At 37.6% G+C, this 15,576-nt stretch overlaps 1 protein-coding gene across 11 annotated transcripts in view; it reads left to right on the top strand.

The window, feature by feature from the left end:
- Positions 1-15,576, top strand: part of DDIAS (DNA damage induced apoptosis suppressor) — a 35,306-nt gene that overhangs the window by 6,650 nt on the left and 13,080 nt on the right. For 8 of the 11 annotated variants that reach the window (XM_067750504.1, XM_067750509.1, XM_067750510.1 and 5 more), the window contains 5 exons: positions 708-754; positions 1,092-1,220; positions 7,953-8,114; positions 9,639-9,756; positions 10,883-13,791. In XM_067750504.1, the coding sequence (XP_067606605.1) occupies positions 1,108-1,220; positions 7,953-8,114; positions 9,639-9,756; positions 10,883-13,483 (2,994 nt within the window). In that variant the 5' untranslated portion in view covers positions 708-754; positions 1,092-1,107 and the 3' untranslated portion in view covers positions 13,484-13,791. Of the gene's footprint in view, positions 1-707; positions 755-1,091; positions 1,221-7,952; positions 8,115-9,638; positions 9,757-10,882; positions 13,792-15,576 lie in introns of those variants that run through there. The other 3 variants (XR_010946216.1, XM_067750508.1, XM_067750514.1) reach the window with 2 other exon arrangements.

A 15,576-nucleotide genomic window follows, 5' to 3' on the forward strand; every position in this document is an offset into this window, starting at 1 on the left:
AAGGATAACAACAAGAATTAAGCAGAGTTAGATTTTTTTTTCTATGCCCGCTTTAATAACATAGATCGGTGATTTATGTAAATCCATTTATCTATAATCTTTGTACGTTTCCATCTTACTGCCTTAGGTGGCAAGATTTTATTTTCACAGGAATATTTTGATTGGTAGACAGGATTAGAAACATTTTAAGATACCCATTCCATAATCACATTTCTAAATTCGTGATCATCCTCAGGAGGAGCTATACCTAAAAGATTCTTTTATGATTTTGAAACTGATGACTTACACTTTGTCAAAATTTGCTGATGCCAGTCTCAGAAACAGTTTCACCCATTTGCAGAAATTGAAAGCTTTTGCCATGTGTTTACAAATGAAAATTTATTGGTATAGCTTTATCTTTAACATGTACAGAGATTTTTATTTCAGAGCATTTATATTATGCTATAAATAAGCTAATCAATTTTAAAAATTTTGATAAACCAACATTTGAGTTTTTAAAAGGAAAGTATAAAAGAGGCGAACTGCTATTTTATTGTTTTACTTCTCTGACGTGTTTTATACAAGGCTCATAAAGCACTTTGAACTCTCATTTGACCATGCAACATTTTTATTTTTCTATCTGTACACTCTAAATTGTCTTTTTTTCCCTCTTCAAGCTGTGTAGAAATGTACATACTGAAATCTAATGAAGTGATTTTTTTTTCCAGCTGAAAAGAACTATTTCCCACCAATTTCGTTTCTTTTAAACATTCCTGTAAGTTCATTTAAGTTCCTTTCTATTAATAGTGGAAACAAGTTCTATATAGCTCTTCTTATAAAGATGTTGAAAGAAATTAAATGATACCTTTCTTGAATTACTGGGGTGGAGCATTTATTCAAAAACAGAATATTTGCTTGAACTACTCTGTTTTAAATCTTATTTTCTTAATTAAACAGAAAAAGAAAATTAGTTTTCCGATACACTAACATTTACTACAAAAAAAAAACATCTATTGACTTTGCAGTGAAGTTTAAGTGATTTTCCTAAGAAATGAATTACACACATGCAATTAAAGATTTGCCATTCATCCCATGGTTATTTTGTTTTTCAGACCACTGTGAGGACACATGAATAGAAGAAGAAAATTTCTTCTTGCCTCCGTTCTTGCTCTCCAGAATTCTAGTTTTATATATCCTTCATGTCAAAAGTGCTGCTCTCGAATACTCCTGGTCTCCAAAAGGTAAAAATAAAGCCTGAAAGTGTGAGAAAGAAAATGCAAGTGTACACTGTAGATTTCCTATGGCTCAAAGGCAAGTAAGGATTAAATTTGTATCAGGACGTAAGATTCTCTTAGATTGGTTCTTCTGTAAATCCTGGAATAGAATTGGCTGGTAATCCTCTATTACTAGAGGGATGTTTCACATTATCTCCAAGTCTTTACTAAGTACCTGCTTCAGAGAAGAAAACTAATTTCTCAGAGAGGAAGTCACGAGCCTGATGCAAAAACTTAATACACTTCTGGGATATCCCTGGAAATAGTGTAGGGGTTTTTTGTTTGTTCATTGTTTGCTTATTTTTGCATAATCTCCAGATTATTTTTTAATAAATGAATAAACTCCCTGAGAACAGGGACTTTGTTATTGTAACCTCTGTATCCTTCAGCACCTAGAACTGTGCTTGGCACATAATACTTTATTATGGTGCCCAGATTCAGGCCAACTAGACCTGAGAGCCTAGGATTCTTCTCTGATCTTTATAGAGTACAGGTGAGAGGTTAGGGTTGGAGTTCCTTAAGAATACATTCTCTCTTCCTAGGGGTGAGAATATCTAGTAAGTACCTAGTAGTATGTAAGTAGAGTAGTAGGCCAGCAATATGCTTAACTAGTCTTTTTTGTCTAGTTAGCATTGTATGGGGAGGAATTGACAGTTCCAACCCACACCTGGACTCTTAAGTCATCCTTCCAGTAGTTTTCACTATTTCTTTATTAAGCTATTCTTTCAAGTACTCATTTGTAAATTGAGAGAAAGAACCTATTTGTGTTATTCATCATTAAATCCTCAGCATTCAGCCTATGGTTTAGTTCATAGAAAATACACAATAAATGTTAAATGAATGAATAAATGACAATGTGATAGTGTCTAGGTTGTCTTCGATCTAGACTTAGCTTCACTCATTTTCAGGTTCCTACCTATTTTCTGAAAAAACTAAAACACAGGGACTGTTTTCCTTTGATCAGGACCTATTCTTAGAAGCAGTGTGGTAAAATGGAACGATTTCAAGCTTCGGAAAACACAACAGGGTTGTAGATAGGCTCTGGCACTTGATAGTTGTATGATCTTGGGCAAGTATACTTTACCTATTGCATTATATCCTGGTGATTAAAAAGCACAGTTCTCTGGAGCCAGACTGCCTGGGTTCAACTCTCAACCCTGCCACTTAAAGCTTTGTAGCCTTGGGCAAGTCACTTAAATTATCTGGATCTCAAAATGGGGAAACTAATAATATCTGCTTCATAGGATTGTTGTGAATTAATAAATGCTTCAAACATTGTGTGATACATAATAAGTAATATATAAATGTGAAACATTTTTAAAACTGAGTTTTTTCCCCCAAGTCATTTCTTTTAAAGATAATCTATAACAACCATTTAGGTTGAACAATACTGCCATTTTTACCTCTTTAGACTGGTAATAACAATAGATAACATTAATGAATGTTTACTATATGCTACACATGGTACTAGGAACTTTGTAAGCATTATATCTTTTAATACAACAGCCCTGTGAGGTGATGCTACTGTTAATGCCAACTTTCAAAGGAGAAAATTAAAGCTTAGAAAAGTAAAATAAATTGCCCCAAATCACAAAGCCAGATAGTTAGTGGCAGAAACATATTCAAGCCTAAACAGTCTGACTGCTATCTAGATCCATAATTACTATATTACCTCTAAATTAGCAGTGAAATTTGTATCCAGAATGATACCTCCCGCTCTCTTTCCCAGAGTTTAAGATGCCCTCAGAAAACTGAGCTCTAATTGGACCATTTAGTCACATAAAATCCACAGCACTTTGTCCTTGCCTGTGGAAATGTAGTCCACAAAAATATAGCCTCTCCTCTACAGATATTACATTAACAGTGCTACACAAAGTCTATTCCCATAATTTCCAGTGCTTATCTTTTCTACTGTTATCTCTGCTTTCCTTTTTTCTTACCTGGAGTCAGTTGTAAGCCAGCACAGGAAACAGAAATTCCTCACTGCTGCAGCACAGCAAGTTTATGACAGAGGAATTCCACACTGTAGCCTTTGCAGAAGATTTTAGAGACAGTGAAGAACAAAAAGACTGCTCCCTAAAAGTTTTTCTTGAACCCCAAATCCTTAGTGACAACCACCATAATACGTTTTGTGTTTTATGGGATTAACTTTTTTCTCTTAACCTCCAAGATTAGAGCAGTGGTGGTTTTCAAATTACTGTTCTGCAGAGCCTTAGGGTTCTATGCTTCTAGAAGGAGATAGGATAAGAGAAGTAATAGTGGATTGTGCTGACTAGTAGGTAGGGCTTTAGGGCCCCCACTTTAGTTTCAACAACAGCTCCATTCTCAGCCTTGAATTAGGGTTCCAAATTAGATTTCTTTTCAAAAAAGATTCCATGACATAAAGATACAGATAAAGAAATAAAAATGTAAAAACTATATGTACAGTTGACCCTTGAACAACACGGGGCGCCAACCCTCTACACAGTATAACTTATAGTTGGCCCTCCATATGTGCAGTTCCTCCATTTATGCAGGTCCTCCATACCTGTGGTTCCTCCATATGCACAGTTCCACATCCAAGAATTCAACCAACCACAGAATATATAGTACTATATAGTATTTACTCTTGAAAAGATCCATGTATAAGTGAACCTGTTACAGTTCAGACCTGTGTTGTTCAAGGGTCAGCTGTATAAAAGTTAGTTTGGTCCTTCATTATCATATTCATATATATGTGAATATGTATATATATATATGTACACATTTGTATATGTGAATATGGTAATCTCATATGAAGGAACAAACATATATATATGGTTTTATATATGTATGGGGGAGGTGTATGTACTCCCAAAAATTATGAGCAAGAAAGGGGATTCATTTGTCCATATAAGCAATCTGGCCAGGCCAAACATGTAAATTGCCCTTCTGATTCACTTAAAGGAACCCATTATCCCTTTGGTCTAGAAATCTGTCTCTGCACTAAGAACTTTCTTTTCCTGTTATTTTTTAATATTTTTCATTACCTTTACCTGTGAAATATGTAAAATATTGTGTGTTATGGTTATGTGTGCAGTTTTCTGGGAGAGAAGAGAGTCCATTGCTTTCATCAGATTTTCAAAGAGTTACTAATCTCATCAATTTTTCTACTTTGGGGCTAAATATAAGTACACTAACCTAGAAAAATAAATGAATGAAAGAATGTTTTAACTGGTATCAAACAAAAAAGGTAGCAAATATAAGTATTATTTTAGATAGATCCTTTCAGAGGCTTCTTGGGGTCAAAACTTTTCATAATAATTCTAAGGCATAATTTGCCTTTTCACTCTCATTCTCGTAAAAGTGCATAGTGGAATTTTCCAGAGGCTCCATGACATGTGATATCACAGCAGAGTGAGCAGAGAAGGAGGTATGAGAATCCAGCTGTCTATTAAGACAGACATTAAATAGGTTTGCAAAATATAAAGCAATGCCACTCTCTTCTCACTGATTTATTTTGGAACACATAGTTATTTTTTGTAAAAATATGTTCTTTTTGTTAACTATGCAATGGATCTATTTTTTAAGGTATTAATAAGTATTTTTTAGAATTCTCACTTTCATTTAACTTCTCATTTTCAATTGGAAATATAGATAGATATTACCCACATAAGCAAAAGCTCTTTGGTATTCTCAATAATTTTTAGGAGTATAAAGGGTCCCTGAGACCAAATATGTTTGAAAACTGCTATTCCATAACAAATGACATTTTGGAAATAGGGGTGCCTCTAGAAGTTAAATCAGAGGACTGTGATTTCAATGTGTTGTCTCTACCCTTGCTTCTCAAAATGTGGTCTGAGGAGCAGCTGCATCGGCATCACCTGGGAGCTTGTTAGAAATGCAGAATCTTGGGCCTTGTCCCAGACTTAGTGAATCAGTATCTTCATTTTAAGAAGATCCCTAGGTGATTGGTATACATACTGAAGTTTGAAAAGCTGTGATCTGTATTACTCCATACTAACATTTATTTCAATTCAGACTTATTCCCAAAAGGATTAAAGGAAACTACATAAATATCTTCATTTTATATATAACATAAAAGTATAAATAATTTAGTGTATATATGCATTAATGCTAATAATGCATTAATACTAGTCTTTCTTAGGCTATCATTGATACTCTGTATTTGTAAGGTAGTTCATTATTAACCATACTGTTCTTACAGTTATACAAGAAAGAACTCCAGGCAAGGAATCCAAAGCCTTGGATTTGGTCATAAAAATCACTAACTTTGTCACATTGGGCAAAAATTCACCCCAATTTCCCAGTTTGTGAATGGGAGTAAATGCCTTGTTTATGTATCAGAAGGAAATAATGTATGTTGAAAACATTTGTAAACTGTAAAACACTGATGCACATTAATTGTAAGATTTGCTAAGAATTTTACATTAGATCTGAATGCGTTATTAGTACATAATTTTTAAAGAAGTTCTAATATATATTTAAAACACTTAATTCATTTCACTAGAGCTTGGTACTAATGAGGTTTTATGCCCCAGTAAGTCGATTACCTTCACTTCCTTCTATGGCCAGACTACAACACAAACTCCAGCCAATTTGGTTAAGATTCTATGAATGGATTGGCACAGATCCATCATCAGTGTGGAAGAAAAAATTAATAATTAGCGCAGATGTAATGATGATGAATCAGTAACTTCTTTTTTTAATTTATTTATTGTTTTTATTTATTTATTTTTTTGGCTGCGTTGGGTCTTCATTGCTGCGCGCGGGCTTTCTCTAGTTGCAGCGAGCGGGGGCTACACGGGCTTCTCACTGCGGTGGCTTCTCGTTGCGGAGCACAGACTCTAGACGCATGGGCTTCAGTAGTTGTGGCATGCGGGCTCAGTGGTTGTGGTTTGCAGGCTCTAGAGTGCAGGCTCAGCAGTCGTGGCACATGGGCTTAGTTTCTCCACGGGCTTAGTTTCTCCGCGGCATGTGGGATCTAGCCAGACCAGGGCTCGAACCCGTGTCCCCTGCATTGGCAGGCGGATTCTTAACCACTGTACCACCAGGGAAGCCCCAGTAACTTCTTATATGAAGGATTAACCTTTGTTCAAGAGTCACCTTGTGAGCCATGGAATTCAGGCTCCCCCTAGTGGCTGTCTGGGAGCAATCAAATTTATACAACTGTCTCTAACATTTTCTATGCACATTTTTAAGCCAGATCATTAGCGACATGAAGAAAAAACAGTTCTAGGATTAACCATTACCATAAGATGTTTTAAGGGGTCAATTTGTTAAATTAAGAATGTGAAAAATGGATAGCAGAGTTCTAAGATATTGCAAACAACTAGAAAAGAGGGGAAGCATAAGTAGAAGTGACGGTAACCATCACAATACTTAATATAATTATGAGGGAGAAGCAGGCTAAACACATTAATTTGACAAGATCTGTACTAGATTCTTTCTTTACTTTCTTTTCTTATACTTTGTCTCATTTTATCCTTCTTCAATCCTGGATTTCACAGGTGAGGAAATCTAAATTTAAGGGATTTAGTATCTATCCTAAGACCAGACTGCTAGTACATAACAGTAGTGTTATACTTGACACACAGTAGTTTTGTTTTTTTATAAATTTATTTATTTATTTTTATTTTTGGCTGTGTTGGGTCTTCATTGCTGTGCGTGGGCTTTTCTCTAGTTGTGGCGAGCGGGGGCTACTCTTCATTGCAGTGCACGGGCTTCTCATTGCCGTGGCTTCTCTTGTTGCAGAGCACAGCCTCTAGGCCTGCGGGCTTCAGTAGCTGTGGCTCGCGGGCTCTAGAGCACAGGCTCAGTAGTTGTGGCACACAGGCTTATTTGCTCCGCGGTAGAGGGATCTTCCCAGACCAGGTCTCGAACCTGTGTCCCCTGCATTTGCAGGCAGATTCTCAACCACCGTGCCACCAGGGAAGCCCATACACAGTAATTTTTGATAAGAAAGAATTTGGCCCAAAAAAAAAAAAAGTGTTTGATAGAATTCAAACTTGAAAAAAAGAAAACCAACTAATGTCTAAACATGACCTAGGCCATCTTCACTATTAAACATGAACCACCACCACCACCCCCCAAAAAAAAGAATGCCTTTGGCCATAATTGCCTTACAAACAAGTTAAACAAGATGTTTTGTACCTATTTTTTGTAATCTAATAAATTCTGAGCATATTTCAATGAACTAAATTAAAGAAAGTAAAGTTATTCTTATAATAGTGAGAAAAATATGACTAGGTACTTTGTGTATAAATATTTATTAAATGTTTTGAGATTATTCATTGTCCTTTTAACAGAAGATAGACTCAGGTCTTCTGTTGGTGTGGTGCTTGCTTCATTATATCTAGTTTGCCCCCACCCCCAACCACAGACTATAATATGCCTCATTTGTTAATGATGACTTAGCTACCCAGTAACAACCAACCAGCCACCCTCCCTCCCCACACCCCTCTCTCTCCCCACATACACACACACAGTTTTCCTTCAATTTCTATCAATTTGGTGCTACTTAATTTAAATCAGTAAAGTAACTGTTATGAGTAGAGAAAATTCAAAAGAGCTTGATCTGAAATCGTTTAAGAAGGATGTAACTTGTACATTTTGTACATAAAATATTATTTTTAATCTTTACTTTTCCAGATTTGTTTTACATCATATTAAAAAAAAGTAAGTGAACGTCTCTATGCTTTTTTTCCTCCACTTTTCCAGGTCTAATTGTCCAAAATGTGGCTCTACTGGTGAAGCTGAAAATGCCAGTTACAGATATAAGCTTGCCTTAAAAGTTGCAGAATCAAACAAATTATTTGGTATTACTGTATTTGGAAGCTGCTTAGATGCATTTTTTGGTCTTACAGCCACTGGTTTGCACAGGTAAGAATATTTAAACATTCTTTTTCCTAGCTACTACTTTAGTACATCAATAGAATTTGAAGACGTGGGGTTTTTTTGGGTTTTTTTGTTTTATTTATTTTTGGCTGTGTGGGGTCTTTGTTGCTGCTTGTGGACTTTCTCTAGTTGTGGTGAGTGGGGGCTACTCTTCGTGGCAGCATGCGGGCTTCTCACTGTGGTGGCTTCTCTCTTGTTACGGAGCACAGGCTCTAGGCGCACGGGATTCAGTAGTTGTGGCGCACGGGATTCAGTAGTTGTGGCGCGCAGGCTTCAGTAGTTGTGGCTCACGGGCTCTAGAGCGCAGGCTCAATAGTTGTGGCGCACGGGCTTAGTTGCTCCGCGGTAGAGGGATCTTCCCGGACCAGGTCTCGAACCCGTGTCCCCTGCATTGGCAGGCGGATTCTTAACCACTGCGCTACCAGGGAAGCCCCCAAAGATATGTGTTTTTAAGGTAATATGCATTTAGTAAAAACAGATGATCACTCGACCTCAGATCATCAGTTCATTTAAAAGATAATCAAGTGAGAAATAGAAAGATGTTTATTTACTGAATACCTATTGTGATGATGTTAAACCATGCTCCAACCAAACTGTAATTAGACTATTAAATTACAAAACTCTAATCCAAGTTAGAGAAATATATAATAAGAAAGTAGGGCTTCCCTGGTGGCGCAGTGGTTGGGAGTCCGCCTGCCGATGCGGGGGGCGCGGGTTCGTGCCCCGGTCCGGAAGGATCCCACGTGCCGCGGAGCGGCTGGGCCTGTGCGTCCGGAGCCTGTGCTCCGCGACGGGAGAGACCACAGTGGTGAGAGGCCCTCATACCGCAAAAAAGAAAAAAGAAAAAAAGAAAGTAAAATTGTTTCAAACTGAAGGATTTTTCAAATCAAGTGGCTAAGGTCTTTTGAGGTGGAAGAAGCTATTTGAAGGAATATTTGCATATCAGAAATTGAATTTTGTCATTTATTTCATTTGCATTGCAAGTTCATCTGCATAGTTTGACCTGTTAAGATGTTCTGAGAATGTAAGGAGATATGTAAGCAACTGAAGCTTTTTCTCCCCTTCAATCTTCTGCCCTCCTCCCCTAATACTTAATAGAGGAAATCTCTGTTCATCTCCTTATAGTTGAGAGCAAAGCGATTTGAAGAAAGGGAGGGCCAAGGGACCACAGCGAGGATTGCCAGCGACGAGGAAAGACTTCCCCCTCTGCTTTGAGGAGAAGGGTTAAAGATCCCAGCACTACTCCCACTGACACTTTTAGAATAATTGCTGGGCCTGATTACTAGGCAGGCATCTACTTTATTCACATTTGATCAGTTGTTTTTGTCTTTCTAGGCTATAAGAACCTAGAGGGAACAAAATGCTTAGCTCTTAAAGTCACTTTTTTTTTCCCCCTATATGTAACTCAAAAGTTTCATGCTGTATTTTCAAACTAATTGTGTCGTCTTTGTGGAAAGTTAAAATTTCAAAGCTTATCTCTTCCCATTTTTTATTTTCTTTCCAATCAAGGTACATTCAAGATCGTAATGAAATTCCAGAAACACTGGACAGTGATGCAGCTCAGACCCTATTAACTAAAGCAGTTGAAACTTGCTTTGTTGGACAAAGCTTTATTTTTGGAGTGACGGTAATTGAGACTAGCTTTCTTTTTATTATTATGCTAACATTTCCATTGTAATGAAATGATTTTAATTTTCTAAATAGTTTTTAGGAGTCATAAGTGTGAGAGCCTGTGGAAGCACTTTAAGCTTTGTAAAAATAGGCTATAGGTGATCTGTTAAAATACCATGTATGACAACTTCCTCTTTCAAAAGTTAGAAGAGCCCCATTCAAATGCATTCAGAACTTTAAAAATCTAAATTTATTATAAATTCACAAGTGTTAGATATTTTGTTTTGATATTTGGTATTTACTGTACCCTCTAAATTCAGTTCAGGTTCTGTAGTAAAACTTTCGTCAACTCTAGCTTTTTAATCTTATCTATGAAAGGAGAAAGAGGGAACTAACCTTGAAGGCAAAGTAACTGAGTGTTGATAACTGTAAGAATAGGTTAGGAAGGATCATCTTAAATAATTATAAAAGTGACTATAGAAAAAGTCCAGAGAATGTGCTGACTGAAGGAGTAATCGTTATCTGTCTCTTGTATGCTAAAGGGAACAAAATCAGTATTTTGCCTACACTGCAGTCAGTGTTTTAAAAAGCGGAATACAGCACTTCACAGCTGAACAGTGAGAAAACCCAAAGGGAAGATGAAATCAGAAGCTACAGAGGTTTTCTTTCTTAAAATCTCAGATGGCTCTTTTTCTTCTTTTTTTTTTTTTAAAGTGAGAACATTCCTTTAAACACTGAAAGCTTATGGAAGCTAATGAGAAATATAATAGTAGTTACCATTTATTGAGCAACTACTATTTGCTAAGCAGTATAGTTTTTTGTGTGTTATTGCTAATACAGTAATCCTGCATTTTTATCCTTATTTTATAAATGAGAAAACTAAGGCTCCTAATAACTTGTCCAAAGTCCCAACACTCGGAAATTTTAGAACCAAAATTTAAAGACAAGTCTCTTTACTCCAAGGTTTACTTCCCCATAATTTCAATTCCTCTAGCGTTAAACCCTATAACTCTAGAGGAATTGAAATTACAGGGGTGGGGGTTATAGTTGCATCTGTTTTTAACCTTTTAAAACCCTGTTTCACATTTGAGTCAAAGGAAGAAAATATTATTCTGATTTAAATTCATTTACTTCTTTCACAGAATTTTGAAAGCCAACATCGACAAGGTTCAGGTTCCAGTAACCTCTTAGAGCAGTGCTCAGACCACAAGAGAGAAGTTAAAGCGCTAGTAGCTTGCCAGATTGTTCTACCAGACCCAGGTGTCGTAGGCTTCACTGTCATTGACTATTTCCATCGGCTTTTGCAGCTTTCTGATATCAGGAAACTTCGCTGTGGCTCCCAGGCACCTAATAGCCACCTACTTGCTTTAGAAAATTCAAATAGCGATGTCAGCAGCATATGTGGCCCTGACAGCAGTTCTTGTTGTTTTGAGTCCCATGGCAGCGATGATTTTTCAGGATTCTGGCAGCTATCACTTGAACTGACTTCCGTTGTTTCACAACTAACAGATGATGATGATTTTTCAGCTTCAGAACAAAGCGAGGCCATTGATACTCTTCACCAGAACAGAATGTGCATCTCCTCTGCAGAGGCCACTGGTTCCAATAGCTGCCATGATACCATTCAGGGTTTATGGAGCCCTGTTTCTTATATGGATCAAAATAGTGCAGCACAAAAGCTGGGTGAAGAACTTGGCTTACAAGCTGATCAGCCAAGTGCGGTTCATAGCAATCATCATGAAATTGGAGTTCCTGGTTCTAATTTATTCCCTTTGAAAGTGCAAGAGCCCCTTGAGCCAAGTAATACAAAATCCTTCCACAGTGCAGTGGAAGTTAAAAATATATATTCCCAGCGTGAGCTAACATGTCACCAGTATCATGATGTAGATACCCCCGCTAGCTTTCAGGAGAGATCTGTGTGTTGTCCACCTTCATCACTCAGACTTGAAGAGATAGCTGGGGGTTCTCAGGACTGTGACCCTGAGATCTGGGCTGACCTTCCACTCTCTGAAAGCCTAAACAAATTTCTGGCAGCTATCGAAAGTGAGATTGCTATAACCCAGACAGATGGCAGTAGCAGGAAATGTCATCTAGATAATGACGTCAGTAAATTACATGCAGACCACAGCAGGATATCCGTGACTCCACAGAGAACTACTAGATCCTTGCATGCACCACCTGTAGGCTTAAGATCACCACAAGCAACAGTCAAAGCAAACTCCAGCAAAAATAACTTCCTTTCCAACTGTGAAGCAAATCCAAGTCCTAGCGTTCATAAGGAGTCACAACCAGAGAACACAGTAGAGACTATCTCTATAAGTAGTAGTGAAAGAGGCATTTCTGAAAATCTTCTACCAAATGTTTATCTGTCAGTTCTGTTTCCATCTTCAAAAGGCTCAGGCACAACAGTTACTTTTAAGTCTACCAGAATTCCACCACATGAGGCTGAAATTTCAATTAAGCACGATACTTCAGAGACTGACCATTCTTGTCTCAATAGCAAATATTTTAATGGATGTGGAGAAAAATCACTATCCGAAATGAGTGAAAAGTTGACAACTTTGAGTTCTAGGAGATATAATGATGTTTCCAACCTTCACAACTTAGAAAATAAACAATACTGTAGGCGGCCAAAGAACCAGGGTGACAGTTTGACAATTTGCAGGAAACTCACATATCCTTTAGAAGCTCTTTGCAGTATGCCAAATAGAAGTACGAACGCATTGAAAGAAATGTCTTATGAGCACACTGGTAATAACCTAACAGCAAACTGTTCTGCTGGTCATGAAGGTGGCTACAATGCTTCTGCTGATCTCTTTGATGATAGTCCTAAAGAAATGGACATGGCAACGGAAATGACCCAAAAGTCACAGGATATTTTGTTACAGTGGGGAAAGTCTTTGGCAGAAAGTCATCATACAGAATCTGATTTTTCATTGAGATCATTCTCTGAGAACTCCAGCCAGTCTTCACAAAAATTATCCTTGCAAAACACATCTGCCTCTCTGTATCTAAAAACATGTCCCTCTCCACCTCATTTTCAGTCAGATTCAGAATATGATTTTGAAGATAGCCAAGACTTTGTTCCATGTTCACAGTCAACTCCAGTTATAGGATTCCACCAAACTAGAATTCATGGAATGACAGGAGCTTTCAAAAAATTACCTGCCTTTTATTTGGACCTTGATGCTAACTATAAAAAGACAAGGATTTCCACTGTAAATGATGCACAGCAAACCACCCCAAGCTGTCCAAAAAATATAAAGACAACCAGCCAGAAATCCAGAAGCCCTACTATATCTAGTATTACACAACCAGAGATCTCCAACAACTGTCCTGTTGCTAAGTACCTTGAAACTGATTTTGATGAATGGGTCCCTCCTACCACACAAAAAGTATTTCCTTCAGAAATGCTTGGATTCCAGGCCATGGGTCTAAGGAAATGCCCAGCTGCTTATAATTCTCCTGATCAAAAAGAGTTACCAAGAAAAAAACTGAAATATGTCAAACAAAGAACTGATAAATGCTTAATTAAGAAAAAGTTAAATTTGAAGAATATGCTTACAGCAGCAGAACAGAAATCTCCTGACTATAACAGTACAGGGTTAGGCTGGATTTTCAAGGAGTCGGTTTTGGGACTTGCTTCGCATTCAGAAGTCAAATGTTGCCTTCCATTTTCAGAAGGTTGGTCACCTTCAGTGCCTGAAACTAAAAGTGCTTGGTCTCCTGAATTGTTCTCATAAAATGTCACCTGAACCCAATTTCTGAGCTTTTAAAGGTAAGTCTGTTTGGAAACTCTTGCCTCCAGTGTCATGGAAAGCATTCTTACCATTTTGAACACTTGAAGAGAAGCAAATAGAAAAGAGGTGCTGTTGTGCCTTTTTATATGGGGGGAAGCCATTGTTCTTCCCAGTGTTTTATCCAGAATACTTTGATTTCAGATAATTTGGCACTTTATCTTATATTATTGATTGTACTTATGTAATATTGTCAGTTTTGCTTATTGAAAGTATTTGTTAAAATCACACATACATTCAGAAATAAAACCTTTGCAAACCAAAACTTAAAGTCTTTCTTAATTGTTCAGCTTAGATCAGAAAATGTCTACCATGTATTAAGCCAACTACTGTTCTGAGTTTGTGATACAAAGCTACAACGCCACTGATCTTAAAAGATTTTAGTCTACTGGGTAAGACAGAAATACAATGGACAATTTCAATACAATGCAGTAAATGCGATGATAGAAGTTTTTAACGGATATTAAATTTATGTTGCTCTGGGAGCATGGCAGAGAATCAGTTAACCCAGCAGCATCTATGGGCTGGGGATAAGAAGAAAGGTCAATAAAACCTTACAATTTAGAGGTAAATGTGAAACTGTCACTATTTTATCCAGTAATTATTTGTTGAATGCTTACTACATGCCAGGCACTATGCTAGATGCTGGGAATTCAAAAATGAAAGTCAAGCTCTTACCTCAGAAACTCATGGTCTAGAAGAGTAAACAGGTCTCTGATAGGGAGATAAGCTCAAAGGGCTAATAAGGAGCAAAAATGAAGAATAGTTTCTAGACATTCACGTCCTTAGCAGCACCTCAGCTGCACCCTATAAAATATTTGTGCGTCTCTGGTCAGCTCCCTTTGCCATTCCCCACAGCAACTATTCCAGATACTCACCATTCTTCGTGCCACTGACCTACCTACTCTTGCCTCGTACTTCACGGAGATCACCTGTATTCCCTTACCTTCCCACACCCATACTTACCCACTTGTCTGTATCGACTCACCCACAACTCTTCTTCCTCTAACCTCAAAAATAATGCACACCTCCTATTTAGTGCTAATCTTTCTTTTTGGGCTGTTGATCCATTATACCCATCTTTATCGTCTTGCTCTACTGGCTCTCTCCCCTTCCCCCACTTTTAATTTTGAAAACTTGCAAAAAAGTTGAAAGAATGATACAATGTTACAGCATCTATACATACGACCTAGATTCAATCATTTAACATTTTGCCTTTTGTGTATGGGTGTATTTTTTCCATTGTGTCTATAGATATATATAGTTGTTTCTGCTGAACCTTTTTTAATTAGCTTATTTATTTTTGGCTGCATTCGGTCTTCGTTGCTGTGCACGAGCTTTCTCTAGTTGCGGTGAGTGGGGGCTTCTCTCCATTGTGGTGCATGGGCTTCTCATTGTGGTGGCTTCTCTTGTTGCAGAGCATGGGCTTTAGGCACGTGGGCTTCAGTAGTTGTGGCACGCGGGCTCAGTAGTTGTGGCTCACGGGCTCTAGAGCTCAGGCTCAGTAGTTGTGGCATGTGGCTTAGTTGCTCCGCGGCATGTGGGATCTTCCTGGACCAGGGCTCAAACCCGTGACCCCTGCATTGGCAGGAAGATTCTTAACCACTGCGCCACCAGGGAAGTCCCTTTACTGAACCTTTTTAAGGTAAGCTGCAGATATGACATTTTACATTGAAATACTTCAACATGAGTTTTCTTAAAATAAGGACTTTCTTCTACATAATTATTGGTACAATATCATTATCACACTAAAAACTATAACAGTAGTTCTACAACATTGTCTAATGTTTAGCCCATATTTAAGTTTTTCTACTTGTCCCTAAGTTGTAATTGTTGTCGATGTTGTTTAACCAGGATTTCATTAAGGTGACTCCATGGGGTTTGGTTACGTCTCCTATGTCTTTTTCTAGAAGTTCACCTCTTTTTTCCCACAACATTGGGTTTATGAAAATATCAGACCATTGTTTTGTAGAATGTCCCACATACAGATTTTTGTATTTGCTTCTTTGTAGTATCACTACCTTGTCTCTCTGTCTCCA

This window comes from Pseudorca crassidens, chromosome 9, assembly GCF_039906515.1.
Source record: "Pseudorca crassidens isolate mPseCra1 chromosome 9, mPseCra1.hap1, whole genome shotgun sequence".
Taxonomy (NCBI): Eukaryota; Metazoa; Chordata; class Mammalia; order Artiodactyla; family Delphinidae; genus Pseudorca; species Pseudorca crassidens.